At 41.6% G+C, this 21,092-nt stretch overlaps 1 protein-coding gene across 1 annotated transcript in view; it reads left to right on the top strand.

Moving 5' to 3' along the window:
- The window catches only part of lrig1 (leucine-rich repeats and immunoglobulin-like domains 1), a 29,986-nt gene that overhangs the window by 2,255 nt on the left and 6,639 nt on the right, over positions 1–21,092 (top strand). Inside the window, exons 2-9 of the mRNA XM_024269679.1 lie at positions 8,222–8,293; positions 9,026–9,100; positions 14,536–14,673; positions 14,763–14,906; positions 15,745–15,888; positions 16,223–16,366; positions 18,098–18,241; positions 20,078–20,158. Of these exons, the coding sequence (XP_024125447.1) occupies positions 8,222–8,293; positions 9,026–9,100; positions 14,536–14,673; positions 14,763–14,906; positions 15,745–15,888; positions 16,223–16,366; positions 18,098–18,241; positions 20,078–20,158 (942 nt within the window). The remainder of the gene's footprint in view (positions 1–8,221; positions 8,294–9,025; positions 9,101–14,535; positions 14,674–14,762; positions 14,907–15,744; positions 15,889–16,222; positions 16,367–18,097; positions 18,242–20,077; positions 20,159–21,092) is intronic.

Here is a 21,092-nt window from a genome sequence, read left to right as displayed (position 1 = left end):
CCTGAAGCACCACTTAGGCAAGATCAAGTGCACACGCAGTTTATCATTTATACAACACACTGGTCTGCACAGGGACTAGGCATGTCCGTTGGGGGACAAATGCCCTGTTGGGGGCAGCTGCTCTGAACCTGTGTGAAGATAGCATCCTGTGTGAGCCCTGCTTCTCTGCGACTTACCTCTCTTATCTTGTCTAAACCTTATCTCCAAAGATTTAAGCACCCGCAATCTTTCTGTTTTCAAAGGGAATGGTTTTATGGCTTTGAATTACCTTTTTAAACACCTAAGGTCGCATATTTCCACACAACTTGAGATAATTCGATCATAGTTGTAGGTAACTCAAAGGGAAAGCATTCTGTTCTTTTCAGAGGTATACATTTGTGTTTGGGAGCAACAGTTTTGGCTTTATAAACATTGTGAAGGGTGAGTGTGCAGTGGAAACTGTAATATTGATGCAAATCATGTTGCTGGACTCAGCAGTTCGGGTTCAGAGCAACTATAACAGCTTAACTCTGTCAGCTTAGCTTTGTATCAGTTTGTATTTGGTTTTAAATGAACTCTACTTGTCTTTGGATGCAAGATCAGGGTGGAATCAGTTTCCTGCAGAGAGGGAGCAGCAACAATAGTGGTGTTAATACTTTCTGGGTGTTGGTAGATTTTGCACTTACTGTATTCCAAGCGTCCCCCCCCCCTTTCTTCTCTCCAGGTACACCTCTAATAAATAAATAAATTATACACACATTATTTGAATAAACTTTCATGAAGACATTTTTGTTAGTTTTCTGGAAACAGTATCCTCACATGTTTCTTTGTGTCTCTCACAATCAAGAAAGAAAATATTTCCCTGATTTTTGTGCAGGAGAAAGTGGTTGCACTGTCTTGTACCTCTCTGCGTTCTCTTGAACTGGAATTACAGTAATGAACCTCAGAACTTGTAATTACACAGCTTCTCGTAAAGGGAAGCCCTCCTTTTTTTTAGATGCTTATCTTAATTTCAACAGGATGTAGAGAAGTTTTAGAGCTTGACGGGTTTTATTTTTAGCACTTAGCAAATGACTAATGCAGGATTTTGTGATTCCATTATGTAAATTACAAAAAATAGCTTTAAAAAAAATCGGTGATATTTGTTGTGTCTTTTCACTGAAGAATTTGTTTTAAACACCACCCGTGTTCACCAGTTTTGTTTTTGATGTAGTTTGTGTGTGATTTAGCAGTGTCTTAACCACTTCCTTACACAATTCTGCGTCACTTGAAATGAATCATTTTTGTAGTAATAACAGCTAACCAAATATGTGCATTCATCAGAAAAGGAAAAAGTGCTTTGAATGAGTATTTGTCCGGGCAAGATAGGTGGCTAGAGGGCAGGTTTCATCGAGTGGTTCATCCATCAGTAGCAGTCTTTCGTCCTCTGAGGCCCAAATAAGACCACAAATCCTGAAACTTAAAAAAAAACCACTAATGCTTTCCAGTTGTCAAAATAATCACCCTTCAAGACCCTGATTTTAATGGTCCCCTGTGAGAAAAGAGGCTTGATGAGGATTCAGGAAAGCAAATATGTTAGCACATCCATGGCAGGTCAGGCTGAGCCAAAACTGGACTGAGGGGTAAAAAAATGTTGGGGAAAGTCTTCATTTAAACAAATGAAACATAAATTTTAACACATTTTTACTAACTGCTGTTTTAAGAGATTATTTTGGGGAGTAAGATTGATTCCATTGTGTAAATTTATGTATTTTTCCCACTATCTTTATTCTCCACCACTGGGCTTTTTACTTATTCTTATTCTTCTGTTACGAGTTTCTTTGTCAATTCTATCTGGATTCTTTTCCCATCAGTGCCCCAAACATTTTAACAAGCTGACCATTAGTCTCAGATGTTTTCTTATTTTTGATTTTTTAGAATTGATGAATAGCCTAACAATGTTCAAAGCAGGTTTGCTTGCAAAGAATCACATATTCCCTCTCAGGAATGGTGTTTTATCTCATTTGCAGCCACAGTAATGTGTACAAAAAGCATTACTGCCCACAGCGCCACTGACATAATGGGATTTTGCAAGTAAATAAAAGCATGAGCATGACTAATTTTGGCCAAGATTGCTCTGTTGGATACAGATGAAGGAGATACTGGCTGTCTTTTACCGGGCACATCTCCATCTTTTCTTATAGTAAACCCTTTTTCCCCCCTGTTATAGAATGTAAGATCTTCTTTACTGGATCTGATATTTTTTCATTTTGGACATACTGGTTTTGTGTTATCTCCTCTATAGTCAGGTTTTTCTTACAGGTTCCCTCCACGGGGCTTGTTGAACCCTAAAGCTTACAGAAACTCTTGTCCGTGTTAAAGCTCTAAGCTGCACTATTGGTACAACGTCGATTGTTGGTTTTGACTCAGAAGAAATGGGTTTTGCGTCAGCGGTTTCTTGACAAGTACTGGGAGTTGGGCCAGCCGGTTGTGGACTGTTTTGGGGAGGGAGTGGCTTTGGATCACCTGGCTGGGGAATATGAGGAACAAGCATGGGGGGAGCTTTTTCCACCCACTGCATGGAAGTGTTGTGTTAACGTTATGGTCTGCTGCTGCTTCTGCTGCTGCCTTCAGGCTGGTTTCATAAGTTGGTTAAAGCTCTGTTAGTGGTCAGAAACCTCAACCACGGTCTCACATGTTGTAACATCCACAGTAAAAGCCAAAGGAAATGAAACATCACAGGAGAAACCAGCTGAAAGTCATATCTCATTAACTGCAACCCTTCTATTTTTAGGCTTTGTATTAGTTTGTATAACTTGTCAACAGGCATACATAAAAAAATGTTACCAGTTCAAGGTCTGTCCTTGTTATAGTGTTTTTTTTTTTAGTGCGGAAAATTTGTTGAGCCGGATTGAAGGACTGAGTCATGTCCAGAGCGAGTTGCAGAAATGTGTCATCTTCTTAAACATATGAGCATTTCAGCAGTCGAGGCAGGGATGCAGCAACCACTCAGCAAGACTGAGCCCCTTGTGGTTTCTCGGGCATTTCTCGCTCCTCAGCCTTGTAATTTTGTGGTTTAGGGAGTGATTATACCTAGTTTGTTTATTGTCATAGTTTTGCTAGCCTCATGTCTCACATGTCCTCTGGCAGATATTTTGAAGTCACAGCTTCAGTAATCACTAGCCCTGATTGTTGTCAGCTGTTCTTTCCATTTTCTTCACTTAACTGGCTTCTATTGGATGCAGTGGAACTTCTCAAAAAGATATTAAAGGGGAAATTACAGTTATTTCATTTGTGCTGCATGTTACCTGTGGACAAATTAGTTTGAAATGGCTCAGATGAAGGCCCTTCTCCTCATAACAGATACAATCTGACATCAAGATGAAGACATGGATTGAGCCCCATGGTTTCACTGATTTTAATGACAATCAGACAGCTGCTGCCACAAGTCATTTTGCAGGAATTCAGTCAGCAGAATAGATAGCACTTCTGTAAAGACTTTGTAGGGTGCCAAGTTTTTTTTTCCCCCTCTCCTCTCCCTCAAAGTCAGTGTCTACAAAGTGAGTTTGATCAATGAATCATCTATGAACCCCCCGACATCTGGTAAGAGTTTGGAAATCTGGAGCAGATAAAGGAGCGTGACTTGGACACAGACGGAGAGGTACTGCTCAAGTAAATCTGCTTCTGCTCAGAAAACATGCAGTCCTTAGAAGTGTGAGGAGAGACTTGGAATGGACACTTTTTGGACCCATAGCATATCTGCTCCTTCAGCCTTTGCGCCCTTTATGGCTATATAAAGGAGCATTAGAGCTCCAGCGTCTAGACAGCTTCACGTGTAATCATTATTTCCCGTCAAGAAACAAAATCTGTTAGCAAAAAGACAAAAAAAATCCCTCTCACTATAATTAAGATAAGAGCATAAGGTCAGCTTTCTTGTACTATAGTAATAATAGCTGCACTAAAGATACTTGAAGTGGTTGTTATTCTTCTACGTTAATTGGGGGACACTCATTTCCTTCCACTAATGTCTGGCGCCGTTTGTAACAAATTATTTTGTCATCAAAATAGAAAGCAGTGTTTAATGCAAGCCCACGATTATATGCGTATTTGGGGTGAGTTTGCATAAATACGTGCAGTGCAGCGGCATCAGTGTTGTTGTTCTTATGACATTGTTGGGCTTGACCATGGGTTCACGCGATGCCTTAGGCTAATGCACACTTTCCCAGCCTTGCGTCTGTTTGTTTGGAATGCCTCGCTCCATCTCCTGCTCTGGCCCCAAATCAGCAGCACACAGAGAGGTTTCTGCACGTGGCCTCAAGATGTGGCCTGCCATTAGAAAGAGTCATGCTTTCAGACTAGCTAATTTCAAAGGCCGGAGCAGTTTCTTTTGTTGGTCGACTGCATATAGGGGGGGAGTTGGGAATCTGTTTAGCAAATGGGAAATTTTGCCAGCAGAATTCCTCTGAAATCTTGCACCTATGATCTTTTTGCTTTCCCTGGATTTCACTCTTGCTGTTGCTCCTGCTCAGAATTGAGCAAATCAGATTTATCATGACTCCAGCAAATCTCGTTGGCCGGCTTATGCTTTTAACCTTGTCAGAGCTGATAAAACATGGGTTCCTTTTCTCCCTCCTATGACTTGTGTAAATTAGTGGCTTGGAGCTGGTGTTAGCTTTGTGTACACTCTCACTGCAGTTGCCGGGCTATAAACTGGCCCTTAATGACAGGAAGAACTGCATGTATGTGTGTGTCTGGCTCTCTGACAAGCAGGTTATTCTTTTACCAGGTTTATGATGCTCTGAAATGGACCGCATTAAAGGCCTTTTGTCTTACAGCTGGACCATAGAAGACTCATCACTGGCATCACTTCACACTTTCAATGAGCAAAGTTCACACTCGGTTTATGTATTGTTGAAACAGGACAGTTAATGATGATGCATCGCCATATGTAAAGATCCACTCACTGATTATTGTCTCTCCCCCACACACTGGCTGTGCATTCACTTACAAGCATGGTGTCATGTGCTATGACTTCACCCTGGTACTCCCAGTTTATTGTAGCTGTACTCCCTCTGCGCCAGTAACACACAGTTTTCAAGGCTTTTTACTGAGTTTGATGTTACATCAGCTGTTCAGCAGTGGTAGTTCCCTTCACTTTTATAAGTTGGTCACATTGTGTTTAAGATATGTATTATTCTTATTTATATTTGAATAAGAGGATGTATTTATATGAAACTTAAAATCTAATCCATTTAATCTGTGTTTATGAAGCAAAACAACTCATTGGTCTGAGATAGAACTCTTTAGTGAATAGTAGCACTTTTTCTTTTTTTTATTCCAGCTCTGTGTTTGTGGAGCCGAGACGTTCTATATGAGTTGTGGAAAACTGGATTTTAGAGGAACCCCCTTTTTTCCCCAGTGAGCCCTAACTCTAGCTGCCCCACTTGGTTTTATGTCTGGAGGTCTGCTGACAAAAGTTATGTAGACCTTTGTGGTTACTTCTAGCCAACCAATGGCTTACAGAGGAAAAAAGATAAAAATGAAGCTAGTTTTTGGCCCTTACTGAATGCTTATCTGCTTCAAAACAGATCCAAGTCAAGCAAAATGTCATGTTGTTCTTCTTGTAGCTTACTTTCTGGAGTCTTGGAAGGCTTTTGATTGTGCTCAATCTCTTCATCTCTCAGAACGAAAACATTGGAAAAATTCTTGGCATGTTAGTTTTGTACCATATTTTACCAGATCTTACTGCTTCTCTAGCTAGTTAGATCATACATAATACATTATAGGAACATGTGAAAATGTTTTAGAAAGAAAAACCCCTTGTGGTACTTGACAAACTTTCTATTTTTCTGTCCTATATATGTCGACTGTTGTGAATCTCGAAGAATATTTACTCTTGTAGTTGTAGGATTAAGGCAACTTTCAGTCTTCCTTCTACCTGTGAAGAGAGATGGAGCTGGGGAGGGCTGGATCTCAGTCTTATCATCTTCTCTTTTCACAGTAGGTGTTAAAGCACTGTGGAAGTTATCTGATCTGATAGGTTAGAGAATAAATCTGTTTGAATGAAGCAAAGTAGGAAGATTGCCGTCATGTAAATACTGCTTAGTCAATTCAAGAAGAAAGTGTGCTCAGTTTTAGATCAAAATTTGCAGATTAGGACATTAAAAAAACATCATTCATTTCAGGTCTTCAAAAAAATAAATAAATAAACTAAAGGCCTCCTCAGGTAAACAGCAACGCTGGTTATCTAATGAGGAAATACCCTGCAAGATTTTCATGCATCGAGTTTGTTGCAGTTAGTTATTTTAAAGCCTTAGACAGAAGAAGGAAAGCTGTTTACTCAATCTGATGAGTTTATTGTGAATATCTTTAGTGGATTTTTTTTATTCTGTGCAGCCATCATGAATGTTTATGAAGTTATTATGAATGAAGAAATCAGTCAATCATCTTTTGTGCTATTTTAAACTTAAAAACCAAAACATGTGAGGCATTTAAAACTAAGTATGACCATTTTTTGTAGACTAGAAACTACCAACACAAAAATATGGTCTGTTTTGATGTTATACTTTAAATTGTCTCTTAAAATAACTTTAATGGCTGATTAGCAGTGGGTGCTACTTAATTGGTGACATTCTGTGTTATTACATGATATGTTTTTTCCTAATCTGGAATTGTTTTTAGCTAAATTTAAGGATCTGTTGAATATTTTTTTTTGAGTGCGGCCTAAACTTTAAAATATTTGATCTTAAAGAAAGTGTTGCTTTTAGGACAACTGTTAACAAAATATGTTATGCTTGTTTGTTCTGGATCCAAGCACAAGTACACCAAGTTTAACTTTTAAACAAGAGTCTTCTTTTTTTGTCTTAGTCATCTGCTAATGTGTGTTTTTGCCATTTTTGCTCTAAAGAGAAGTTAATAGAAAGTCTACAGTGCTTATCCAGACCACTATGAAGTTTACTCAGTCTGCATGTGTCTGTATTGGCCGCTTATAAGCGCTTCCAGACAGAGGCTAACAGTGGGAATTCTGTGTTTTACTGCCAACAATAGGGGATAATTGCCTCCTGTTGCAGGGGACAACAATTTAAAAATCAAGACTGAACTAGGAGGGGCCTCTGTGTACGATCATCTCTGACGCTGAAGCAAACGCACACCTCCTCATCAGGCTCTTGCCTAGAGGGCAGACACATGCTCTGCTATTATCTTGTCACACTCACACGCCAAGTGAAAGAATTGCTCAAGGAGCCTCTCATTATCTGCAGTTTAGCACAAAAAAGGAGAAAGGGAAATCTGTCAAGTGGGACAGGGATTGAGACAGATCTTTCTTTTAAGAAAGCACTGTGTATAACATGTGCTTGAATGGTCGTTCTTTGCTATATTATTAACCCATTTTTACATGTCAATCATTTTACTACTGTTTTCTCTGAACTGTGTGGCATGAAGGAACAATTGTTGTCTTGCATAGGGCTCTTAAGGTCAGGGTGAAAGAAGAGAATGAGGAATGTGGTGCATCAGGTAAAAGTGGCCCCTGTTTTTAGGAACAAGCAGTAAACTCTCAGCAGGGCTGTGAGGCATTCCTCTGCCATCTCTCACATATGGAGGGAGTCGACTTAGAGCTATGGACTTTGCGTTGTCCTGAATGCAATCTCAGAATACACACACTGCTGACGCAGCAACCCTCTTTTCGGCTAACAGGCCAGGGGTGAGGGGGGTGGGGGGGTGCCAGCTACACATACCGCTTACTTATATGTGAAAAGCTTTATACATAGGCTGTGAGAATCTTTATCTGAGATGCAAGTGTTTAAAACACACCCCACCCTATAGCCACTTTTAGTCCTCTGACAGTAATGAAGTTGCATCACTGAACAAATTACTGTGTGATTAGCCTGTGTAGAAGTCAAGTGCCAGCTATTAAATACACTGTTAGCCTAAAGTGCAAATTGACTGCAGCAGATGAATTGCCTGTGGGTTATGTTTGGAAAGTGAGCCAGGACAGACTCTGTGCATTGATAGTATTGATCTGGGCCCTCCTTGAAGGCTTACTGAAGTGGACTGCAGTGTATTCAAACAGCTGTGGATGGATCAGGCAGGCTGTCTGATGGGAGATGTAATTGTTGCTATTGATCCGACTCTTTCATTTAATTACTATAAGAAGGCTTCTGACAAAATGAATAAAAATATACAAGAGTTGTTGCATTTTAACAGTTGTCTACAGGGGATTTTATTAATCAATATTTAAACTATTTTTTGTTTGTTTGTTTTACAGGAATCTTGGGCACAATAAACTGACCTCCATCAATCCTGAAGCTTTTGCCAACCTTCCCAATTTAAGAGAACTGTAAGTAGCCGCCAACACAAAACCGCTAGATTGTTTTTGTCTGTTTGCTCTAGTTCTTTTCTTTTTCATATCATAAAGTCTTTTGTGAAACATTTTCTCAATGACTCGATACTGACAACCGTCACTCATGGTTTCCACTTTGCCTCCTCGCAGCATCCTCGTATGTGTTGCCTTGAACAAAGTCCAATTGAGAATTAAGTGGTGGTTTTCTATATTAAGCTTTCTCCTCCATCACCCGATACTGTGGCCAAGTCTGGCCTTGTAAATATTTTATATGGTGAGGAGAGGGCTTGGCTTTCTGTCACCCAGTGCCAGTATACTCCACGCACACACACACAAACACACAAGCTAACCAGTAAAACACACACTGGTGACATCTTTGGCAGGCTGGCTGAACAGTCATACGCTCCTGGACATCTGTTTTACCCCCGTGTCATTTTTGATTTTTTAAAAGGATGACTTGCCACTTGCTCTCCTGCAGACGTGACAACTTGTGCTATGAATCTTTTGATTTATGCTTGGGTTGAATTTAGTTTTGTGTGATTGAGCAAACTTATAGTGCTCATCACTTTTGAAACATGCAGGACACACATGGTTTATTTCTATTTTTAAGTACTTTTAGGATTAGGGTTCTCTTGCTCACCATTTTAAGAGAAAAATGAACATTTTTGGGAGAAAAAAAGTCTCATATTTTCTTTGATTATTCTGTAACATACTATTTATCTCTTTCAGGCGCTTGGATCATAATGAACTGACCTCAATACCAGATTTAGGGCCAGCTGCCTCCAAGATTGCGTCTTTGTACCTGTGAGTACCACTTCACTTACTACTCTTCTATCAAAACAACTCTTTCACATTAGTCCCATGTCAGGCCTCATTCAGATTCTTTTTTAATATTCACTTTAAACCCAATAGTCCTCTGGTTCTTTGGAGTAAATCTTGTTCTGATCAATGTTGACTCATCTGCATTATAAAGCCACTTTTCTTTTCAAATCGGTTGCTGTCAAAGTTCTATTAGCAAATGGTAGACTGACAAATCTTATTAGCAGGCTCTGTGGTCCTGTCTGTAGTGAGTGGAGCTGGCTGTCAACTCATATATAGTTTTGACTTGGTTGCTCACAGTTGTGAAACCTTGCCTGTGGGGACCGCCTGCACTGGCATCCCACTGGAAATTTACTGCCGTATTTGGGAAGGGCGTGTGTGCGCTTGTTAATGTCACAAATGTGAGCTTCACAGTCCATCAGCAGCCTGGTTTTTAACACAGCTAGCAGGATGCAAATGATGTATTTAGCTGTAAATGAAATTACACAAAGAAACGTTTGGAAACTCCCCGAGAAAAATGGATGTTCGTGTTTTAAATCAGCTATAACAGATAGGATTATACGAAACTGACATACCACTGTGGAACAGTCTGGTTTGTGCAACTGTCAAAATGAGAACCTGGGCCAGACCTCATTGTGTGTTTAAACTAGCAGAGTGATCACATGCTCGTTCAGCAGCAGACAATGAAAATAAAGTTTAATTCTAATCATGATTAAAATCAAAGTATAAATAAATACTATTTAATCAATCTTGTGTTTTTTTCTGTTGGGTGGGTTTATCAGCAAATATTCTCAGGTCACACTCGACCCACAAAAACAAAGTTAAGCCCTCCATAGTTTCACATTGTATTTACCGTCATGGTATCTAAAATTACATAAGCTTCTATCTATATTTATTGTTTGCTTATAAGAAGTTTCCTATTTTCTTAACTCGTCAAAGAACTCCTCAACAGTTGAATTGATGAGTTGTCAGTGGATGGATGAATGATGGATTGTGGGGTGAGCTGGAGTGATTTTGTTGACTCTTTCTTTTCTTTCACACCTTCCTAACATGTGGGCCGTCTGACAGTAGAGTAGGGCTGCTGCCTTTAGTCATGTTTGGCCGCCGTCGTATCATTTTCAGCATTGAGCTCGTTGGGAGTCACATGTTCGCCTCTCCCTGTGTGTCATCTGTCTGCTTCTCAGAATTTACCATGATGCACTTATGCGGTCAGAATATTTTTGTAAGTGTGGATCGTTACTATGAATTAGAGTTTGATTTATCAGCTCCTGACTGTGTGAACGTTTTAAGGGTGTTTTTTTTTTTTTGCCTTTTTCCTTTTAAATCTTTGGTCCGCCTGTATTTGGTGTGAAGTTTTTCTTTGTCAGGCTGAGTTTGTAAGATTGAACTAAAGTTTCTGTTCTTTCAGATTGAAAACAGACTGGAACAAGTTCACCTTTACTAGCACAAACTGTGGAAAGTTGCAGGCCCTCCAAATGATTGGGGTGTCTTTTTTTGGCCTGACTTGAAGCCTGTTGCTAGGGGGGGAGGCTTGTAGTCCTGATGGGAGTGGAGGCTGGAGGGAGGGTCAGATTTTTACAAAGCCATGCAGCTGAAATGAAGGCCCGCTGAAGCACTTGCAGCTGCAGCTGTCAGTCACATGGCTTACAGTAAAATGGGTAACACTGAGCAAGGAAGCAGGGATGAGAAAACAGGGAGGGAGTAGGGGGTACGCCATGTGAATGGTGTCAGATCAGGCTGACATCACCGCTTGTTGAAAAGAGCACAGTTTGGAGGAACTAGTGGGAGGTGTTAGGAAGTTAAAAAAAAAAAGCCAGATAAGAACAGGATTATTTTTTTAAATATCTGTTCAGTTCAACTTGCAAAGCACCAAGTCTTTCTAGAGCGAGAGTTTGTGTGCCCAGGCAGAAACAACATTGCATCCGTGCCATTGGTCAAAGATTGTCTGTCTGGAATGTTGTCTGACAACAAGTTTGTGTGAGACAGTGGTTAACCCACACGCTGGCAGACGGTCCGATCTGTCCTCAGCTGCTCATCAAACTGTAAACTTTACAAAATGCAGAGAGGTTTATGTGTTCTTCATACAAACCCATCTCCATTATTTTACCTCACTGCTGCTCCTTTTGTAATGTACAAAATGCAGAAGGAGCTCAAGTTTTTGCTAGCGTGCATTTCTGCCAACCATTGAAGAGAAGTTGAGACATTTAGCCATTCAAGTGGCCAATTAACTTTCTATTTCTGTGCTGTATTGGCAAAGAAAGCAGTCGTTTCTAAGAGAGCTTTGTGCAAAGTTTTCTCCTTTTGAGTGTACCTCTGACAACAAATGGAACAAAGCTTCATCACTTATACAGTGCATGGTTCAGAAGTCCATACAAACCATATGCCAGGCTCTCCCACTCTGATTTATTTGGCCATCCCACTGAGTTCCTGCCGACTCTTGAATGCCACAGCGTGATGCTAAAAGAAACGCAAAAGAAAAGCATTTTTTAAAATATGTCAAAATGATAGAAGAAAAACACTTTTTTTTCCCCAGTCAGAATCTCGAGGAAAGTGACGAATTTCACAGATCTCTGTTTGGTCATATTTTAAAGCTTTTGTCTCGATCTCCTGCTTCAAAAAGAAAGAGACAGGCCAAACAATAGATCTCAAAGATGACAGTGGAAACGGGAGTTTGGGTCTGCTAGTGTAAACCTCAGATTTTCATTCATCAAAAGAAGTGTTAAAATGAGCAGGCTTGCGATAATCAGATGGTCAACGGAGCAGGGTAATTAGATTTGGAATTGAAGAGAACCGAGGGGAATAAGGCCTCCAGACTTCAAAGAGAACTAGAGGGAACCAAGCTTGTCTTTATCAGAGATGTCAATGACCGTATGATAATCCGTTTTTATAAACGCTACTATTGTATGCGTGGACTTCAAACACATGGAACGCCAAGGCTTTTTATCTGTCTCTGACACGCAGCTGGGATCCAGCTTTGGGAGAGGGGGGGTGAATGTGGTTAATGTGGAGGAAGAGTTAGAGCGGACAACCTCTCCCACCAGTCTGAGACTGATCTGTTTTTCCCAGCAAAGGTCGCCAGCTGTTGACCCCACCTCACCCGAAATTTCCCCCTCACCCTTTTTTTCTGGGCCTCCATTCCTTCCCTCCCTCCATTATTCCCTTTGTTCAACTGTATCAACTGTCTGTGTGTGTCCGTTACTGGTATGAAGTGTGTGTTTGTGTGTGTGTGCTCATCCTTAACCATTTCTGCCACTGTTTATTCAGGTGGGCCACTGTGGTGTTGTGACCCTCCTCCTCTTCATCCTCCTCCTCATCCTCCTCACACACACACACACACACACACACAGACGTTTGTGCCTGTGTCTCCATGTGTTTCAAAGCAAGACAGGAAGTAGGAACTGACCTTGTTTTGAAAAGGTTGACTGCTGAAACACCTGCTCTCTCCTGCTCTGTCTATCAACACACAAATACTTGCACTAGCTTGCCGTTCAACAATGTTGCTACTAATCGAGATGCTACCAAACTTTAGAGATCACAAGAAGTGGAATCGGAGATGCAAAAGACAAACCTGCTCACCTGTCACATGGAGTGAGCTTGTCTTAGAGAATTATAAAACGTTTAAAGAGCCACCCCAATAAAAATCATGTTTTTTGTGTTTTACCATGTTCTTATAGCATTTTTCCCATAATAGAGGACCTATATAAAATAATTTACAATTAAAATGGCATTGAGGATTTCTTAATTCAAATCGTGTTGGATCAGAAAACCGGATGCTAGAAAAATCTGGGACAACTACTTATCGGCGTGCCAAAGTCACTCTTACCACTCCACTCCTCCTTCTCCTTGTGCACATGTGTTTTTGTCGTCCGAGCTGCCCTCTGCCTCAAAACTGTATGGCTGGATTGATCCAACATTGCTTGCCATTGTTTTTGCACTGCTAATGCTAGCTTGAGGCTATAAGCTCGCGCAGACAGAGCTCCCGGGATTGCTCCAAGCCAACAGTCCCGCCCACAACCTAGACTTGTATATCTAATGAGCTACTGCTGCTGGGCATAAAATATGTCTCAAAAGACGACAAAAGCTTTGTGATTTTAGCTAAAAACTGCACTGTCATAATGAAAAGACTGATGGGAACGATTTTACAAAAGAAAAAAAATATGGTTGAAGTGGGACATGCTGTATACACACCAGGCATGCGATGTGCTTTTAGCATACGGTGTTCACTGGAGTGTCACTTCCCAATGCTAGCACATGTATTTAGTTGGAAGAGGCTTGGTGGGAAATCTCGTTCCAGGCTTTTTCTTTCACAGTTCTATTCCGATATGTCATTAAATTCTACCCGCCACAAACTGCAGTTATTATCTGTTCTTCATTATTAATTTTCAAATCATTGGCATTTTTTTCTTCTGGGAAAGATGCTACCCATATATTACCACCAACTGAGAATCCCTTTTTGGTCACAAGTTCAACAGGTTTAACTTGTATTTAGAGCCCAAAAATGAACTTAAAAACTTTCACAGTGACCAGTGACACATGAATGCTGAAATTTTGAACATAGTAGCATGTAATCCTTTACACGTTTACATGGACTTAACATTGGAAGCGGTCGCTGGAATGCACATTTCTGCGGCTGATGTGAACATCCCATAAGAATTTAGACGTATTCTATGTTATGTTAAAATATAAGAAAAACGTACTGCTTGCTTTTTGTCCTGTGACATATTTCCCCCAAAATAGAAACTTTTTTACCTTTTCTCCCCATTATTAATCTGAACTCCTGAATAACCCTCAACAGATGTTAAGAAGTACTGGAACGGGTGGAGCTGCCTATGAGTCTCTATTCCTCATAAGACTCCTAAATGTGTCTAAAATGAAAGAAATGTGTCAGTTTTTGTTTTCTCAGGCTTGTGGTTTAACCTGGCTTGACAAGATCTGGCTGAGACAGAGTTTTAAAACTTTGGTTTAAACTTCTTAAAGCTTAGTGGTTTTTCAGTCGAGTTCACAAAACTCTCCTGATCTGTCTCAGACACGCAAGCCATCTTATTTCCTTTTAGTTCCAGCTGTTCCAAGCTTCCTTTTTGCCAGTTGGAAACTACAAGTTGTTCAAACTCGATAGAAAACGTTTATCATTTCACTCTTGCACCTCTTGAAGGACTCAGAAATCCCCCTGAAGTGGCTCTAGTTGACTAACTGAAGCTCTAGGTGATTGCTCCTTTGTGCTTGGACTTGTTTAAAGAAGGTCAGCTTCTGTTTGCAAGAGCACATCTGTGGTGGATGACAGAGATTACTTTGTTATGCATACTGTCCTCTCTGTGATGGGGTGAAAGTTAGGGGTCTTCCTGCTTTACAGAACAGAACAGAACTGATGGAAGGGTAGTTGGTAACCACGCCTGTTGTCTTTTGCATTTATTGTTTTGCAGACATCATAACAACATCCGCAGTATTGATGGCCGGCGGATCAGAGAGCTGGTTTCTGTGGAAACGTTGGACCTGAGCAATAATGAAATCACTGAGCTGCGGGGACACTGCTTCCCTGCAGGCCTGCAGATCAGAGACCTGTAAGTATCCGTGCAAGAGGAAGAGGAATGTGAAGAAACTTGATAGAGAGACGTGTTTTGATGCTTCAATTCTCTTTGTCTGTGTTCAGGTACCTGAGCAACAACAAGATCAGCGTGTTAGAGCTGGGAGCTCTGGACCGTCTGAGTTCATCTCTCCAGGTTCTAAGACTGAGCCGAAACCGAATCAGCCAGATCCCCATTCGAGCCTTTCAGCTCCGAAAGCTCATCCAGCTGTAAGTGTCTCTGAGGAAATGATCTAAAAATCACAGTTTGTGTTCTTGTAGAATCCCTAAACCCTTCCAAATACACATCCTTGATACAGAAAAAAACTGAAAAGCAATGGAGCAGTTTGTAGTGTGTGCCCATCAAGTTGTGTGTTTAACATTTGCATGGATGTTGGTGAGTTATCCCTCCAGGGGTGGATAAGGTTTGACAAGGCAAACACCAGAGCCATAATATCTGTGATTTATTGCCGTCTTCCATATCCCCAAAGTGGTTAGTTCAGTCCCTACATCATGCTCCATTATCTTCCTCAAACTTCCCTCCAGCTTAATGGCAAAGTGGACGCATTTGTAGCTCAACACCTTCATTTGTGAGAGCTAAGCCACTCATGTAATGGGAGTGACTCCAGCCGAGTCCCCAGGTGTCTTTTGTTTAGCAGGTGGTCTCTGTGACACTGTATCTACACATGCTAGAGGTGATGCACATGAGGCACAAAGGAACCTTGAGAGATGTTTATCTCTTTCAGACTAAGGGGTTTTACAGCCTCAACACTCAAGACAGCTGTCCAGATTCATTGCCATGTTAAAAAAAAAGCGACGATTTTTTTCATCATCTCATACCCTGTTTTTTATTCACTACTCCTTCTTTATTTCTGTTATTTTTGGAGCTAAAGTTTGTTTGTAAGCTGAAGCTCCTGGCACTACGGGATTGTCACCTTATAGGAATGTTTTTCTGCTAAGTGCTTTGAGTTTTTGTCCTCAATGTTCTTGTTGGCAAAAAGATGACGAAAAGAAGAAGAGTGCAGCAGCTTTGCACAATGTCCTCACATGTTTTTTGTTTCTCCGGCAGCGAACTCAACAGGAACCGCATCCGTCAGATCGAAGGCCTCACCTTCCAGGGTTTGTCAAGTCTGGAGGTGCTCAAACTCCAAAGGAACAGCATCAGCAAACTTACGGACGGAGCCTTTTGGGACCTCGCAAAGATGAAAGTCCTGTAAGTGTTGAAGAATGAAACCTTATGGAATCTATAACACAGACATTTTTTCCTGCATTTATTTTCTGTTCTCTTTACAGTGTGGACTGTTAAATAGTACTGGAATTACTAAAAGCTCAGGGAATAGGCAGGATTTTTTTTTAAACTGTTACTGGAACATTCAAGTAATCTTAGAAATCATACTTAACCAGAATGACCTTAATTGTAAGCAAAATAACTCAGTAATGATCACAAACTGCTATAACTTTCTTGGAGATACGACAATACAACTGACATGCAAATGGTTGAGGACGAAGTTCTCATTCAGATCCATCTTCTAAATTTGTCTCTGCAGCCACCTGGAATACAACAACCTGACAGAGGTGAACAGTGGCTCCCTGTATGGCCTGACCTCACTTACGCAACTGTTCCTTAGTAACAACTCAATAGCCCACATCAACCCTGATGGATTGAAGTTCTGCCAGAGGCTGAGGGAACTGTGAGTACCAGCATTTAAATGAGTCTGAACACTTCGCCTGTTGTGCCAGGTAAACCTCTGCAGAAATTCTTTGGCAGGCCAGTTTAGGTTCCTGAGGGTGGGTCCAAAGCTGGTGATGCAAAAAAACAAACCACTCCCGCCTGATACACCCCCACACCTCCTATGTCATCCATTTACCTTCCCCAGGGTTAAATGACACTCAGGATTAGCCTGTTTATCCCATAATCAGAGTGGGGCTCAACAGCATTCAAGCTTTGGACAAGACGTGTTCTTGTCAGTCTTGAAGCGTAGAGTTTTGTCAAACCGCCGAGTAATCCTCTGTTGTTTGTGCGGTTGTAGTTACACTTAAGGACGTCTTTCACCGCCTTTGTCTGCCGAGTTATTATCAGGAAATCTCCTGTGCCGTTGACATGTGTGTGGTAACGCTGCTGTACGGCGAGGTTCAGCTGAGGCGTTGTTAACAGCGAGGTAGCCGCTGCTCTTTGTGGCGCCTCTCCTTGTTTGTGTGCATCAGTCTGAAGGGATAAAGTGGTAGGTGGTGACCATGCCAGTTTGCTTTGTGTATCTCAGGGCTGTTTCCTGTGTGCACATCTTATGAATGGTAGATTGCTCCCAGTGCTGTTCTAGACTCAGCCTCCGGGCGCAGCAGCAGTGACCGGTTATATGATTTCATTATCAAGAGTTATAATGACTGAAATGAGTGACTCGGCTTTATGAGGAGCCTGTTATTGCATTCCCAATGCGCTGGGCTGAGCTGGTCATCGGGCAGAATCTCTGCACACATGACTGGCCAAGCAGACCTAAGGCCTGGCTGAGAGACAGCCAGAGGGCCACAGAAAGGGCAATAAAATGCACAAAACTGCTTTTGAACTCTGAAAGTTCTTTTAGCATTAAAGTCCCACTCCAGTCATATTTTTTTCCATTTTCAAAGTGTTCCCAGCAGTATTTTAATTATGATTATCCCGTTTTAAGGCAGAGCAGTTTCTTCAAAGCTGCAGGAGTTCATTAGAACTGTGAGTTGTGGGCGGGACCCCACTACTCCTCCCCGTTGTTGAGGAGCAGGGAGCTGGTGGCCTGCCCAGCGTGTTTTCTACAGCACAAACACGCTTTTTTTTTTCAAACAGTATGGTTTCATCTGCTCCTGATTCAAAAAAATTGAGAAAAGAAATTCTCAGAAATGCAATTTTAAACCTAAATTTCTTCATATATGTGCTCCATCATCAGAAAATGCCATAGGAACTCGTTAAAAACACCAAAAACATGATTTTCATCAGAGTGGGTCTTTAAATATGATCTCTTATGAGCATTTACTTCATAAATATACACAATATATATTTTTCATGTTTCTTACAGAAAAGCATACATATTGTCAGCTTGTATGTCCATTTTTTTCTTTTTGGGGTTTCCTACAAGCTCTTTTGGCATAGAAAGGAAATATTCCAGCGTGTAAAGATCCAAACTGTCTTCTGTGCTTTGCAGTGTGCTAAACTCATTCTCCCATCTTGGATTGAAGGAATACTAAGCATAGAAAGAAAAAGCATTTCAGCCAGGCTCCAAAATTGCAGGACAGCGATGTTTAAAAGCTGCCCTGGTGTTTTACCAATCTGTTATCTCATTCCAGACCTCACACAGAACTTTTTCCCTGTCTGCTCTTCTTTTCCACCCTCTCTTTCCATCTCTCGGCTGCCTCCATCTTCTCTCCTGTCCCACTTCTTTCTTTTCCCTTTCCAGGAATCTGTCGTACAACAACCTAACTCGTCTTGATGAAGGGAGCCTGGCAATGCTGGGGGATCTCCACACTCTCAGACTGGGCCACAACTCCATCAGCCAGATTAACGAGGGAGCCTTCAGGGGCTTGAAGGCTGTACGCATCTTGTAAGTGCGCCACTATTAGAGACTATCCTTCCTGTGCTGACGTACTATATTGTAACATTGAAAGCTAGACTCTTTAGAATGATGTATGTCTTTGTATGATTTGATATTTATTTATGTAGCTGCTCCATTCATTTATGTAGCTGCTGTCTGTTTTTCCTGCCCTTTTCAATGCTCACAAAAGTTTTGTTGTCATTGGTGACTCCTTTCCTGCCTGTTTTTTATTTTGCTTTTCATCTACTTTGTGTCCACCCAAACTTGCATTTGAAAGCTCCATTGATATTCCTCCCTACTTCTCTAAGCCATGGGTGAAGATGGAGGTTTGTTTTCCTTTTGAGTCGCCTTTTTTTTTTTTTTACACAAAAGCCTTTAAGAAAGAAAAGCAGAGACCCAAAAAGAGAAAGCGAGTGGATAAATCCAGTCAACGGACTTGAGGACTTGGTTCTTAATGAAGGTCCTCTTGGCTCTGCTGCTTCCTAATGAAAAAGCCAAAGAGAAAAGGAGCTTTCAACAATGTGATGGGCCAAAGCAAAGAGGTTTTCTCTCTTCTGGCATGTTGGGTGCTGTGTAGCATTTACAGAGGGGAAGATGAGATGCGAAAGGCACCTCTGATTAGCCTTTTCTTATATTTTTTAATCATTTTTGTGCTTCATTAGGATGCTCCAAAAAATCCCAGTCCGTTCTGTCATTTTTGCATGATTCCATAATACATGTTTGATTTGCATATTGCATAATTCTTTGTGTGTTTTTTAACTTGTGTGAGGCGTTTGAGGCAGACCTAATCTAATCAGTGGAGTGGGGTGGGGGTGGGTGGGGGGCATAGGCTAGGCCTTGAAAAGGAGCTGGGGGAGCTTTAATTGGGCCTACGCTGCCGGTTGTGCTGGCATGGGGCTGGAGCCTCCATCAGGGTGTGAAAGCTCCAAACAAGTTAGCCTGCCTTCTAATTTGGCCACGGGGGTCGTTGGCTCATCGGGGCCCACTTCTACTGTGCCCGGTCCCTTAGCGTCCCCCCACCCCCCTCTGCTAGCCAAGGCGATGGCCATTCACATTCAGCCAGCCAGAAAGAGTAGGAAATTGGCAGCCCCAGTTGAGTTTAACCAAGATAGTGGTCAGTGGAAAAGAACCAGAGGGGGATGAAAGATGCTGGAAAAGAAAAGGGAAAGAGCCAGTGGAAGGCGTAGCTGCCCATCACCCTGAAATGCCTTTTCTCAAGTTGAGAAAGAGCACTTTCAATAGTCCGGAGGAGCTCTTGGATTCTTTTGTTGGTCACAAAAGAGAAGAGCAAACGCTTTTTTCTGTAAGTATGACTTCACCTTAGAGCAGATTTCTCAGGAGGACACACATGTAGCCAAGACAAACCCCCAAAGTCCTTTTAAAAGAAGCCCTCCTTTTTTTATGAATTCATTGATCTTTTGTCTCCATGGTAACTTGGCTTGGCCCCCCTAACCCCATTAAAACCGTGGACGTGCCATACCTGCCACCACCATCACTTCCATCTGTCTGGGTTCTCACGTGGCGTTTCACTCTCGCTGGTCTCTCCATGCCCTCATGAATTATAGATGCATTTCTCTGCGCTGGAGTTTGGCTCAACACATCAGCGCACATTGCTCACTCCTTCTCTTCCCCCTTGAAGGAAAGAATGCGCTTGGCTGGCAGAGCAGAGCAGCAAAAAGGCTTTTAGGACCAGGTGCAGATGGGGAGGTGTGTGGGACATACAAACTTCGAGTGTCCTCTGCCACGCCTGTAAAACTCCTCAGAAAAAACTAGATTCTGTCCAAAATGATGGCCTCCTGTCTTCCATTTTTCTCACACACCCCCCTTTTCTCTCCTCCTCTGCAGGGAGCTGGACCATAATGACATCTCAGGCACAATAGAAGACACCAATGGGGCCTTTTCTGGATTGGACAGGCTCAACAAGCTGTGAGTGTTTCCCTCCCTGTGTAAACGTTTATTCTACAGAAATCTATGGTTGTTGCGTTTTGATCTATTGTAAAATCGTTCCCAGTGGTCTTCTGATTATTATGCAATTTGTAGTCAAAACAAGGATATCGTTTCTGTAGTTCAATGGAAATTTACCTCTGAGTTGTGGGTGGGACTATTGGTACAGAGTTACCCCGCCCCTGCTATCTGCTACAGCCCCTCACGCCCCAAAGTTAGCCTTACAGGTGCAACAAAAATGACAAGCAATATTGGTGGTATTCAGCCGTATGGTTTTAAAGCCAGCTTGGAGAATGTAAGAATGAATTAGAGCAGGGAACTTGTGTCTTTGCCAATTCTAGCTTCTACATCACATCTTCTTCAAATGGCATTTTTCAGCCTGCTCCTGATTCACAACAATTTGAATGAAGAAATACTCAGAAATCTTTATATGTCTTTCATCAAGAGAAAAATCTCATAAATGCATAAAAAAAAAATACAATGTTCATGGGATGGGTCTTCAGCCCACCCAGGTTATGCACATGTAGGCTTCTTCTTCAATAGAAAAAGGCAAAAGTGACCTTTGCGTTAAAGCTCCTCCCCTTTTGTCTCTCCTGATGTATTGAAGGTGGTTTTACCTCTCCCCTTATCTCGTGGAAGCTCCGGCTTTTTTCTCTCTAATTGAATTGTCCTGTGATTTCATTGTTTCCCAAAAGCCCGGTGTGCTCACCGCGTCTTCTCGGCTTGTAATGGTTCTAAAAGGGGCTCTGCTAAATTATGCGGATCTGTTTTCTATGAGAGGCTACCTCTGTTCTAAAGAACCACATTTAAATGTGAAAAGTCAGTGAGTTGTAATATTGCAGCGAGCGGGACGCTTCTGCCAATGAGCGGCAATCATCAACCAGCAGGATAAATAGATGATGTCCAGCCAAGATGG

This window comes from Oryzias melastigma, linkage group LG5 (assembly GCF_002922805.2).
Source record: "Oryzias melastigma strain HK-1 linkage group LG5, ASM292280v2, whole genome shotgun sequence".
In the NCBI taxonomy this organism is placed as follows: domain Eukaryota; kingdom Metazoa; phylum Chordata; class Actinopteri; order Beloniformes; family Adrianichthyidae; genus Oryzias; species Oryzias melastigma.
This window is presented reverse-complemented; position numbering and strand designations above follow the sequence as displayed.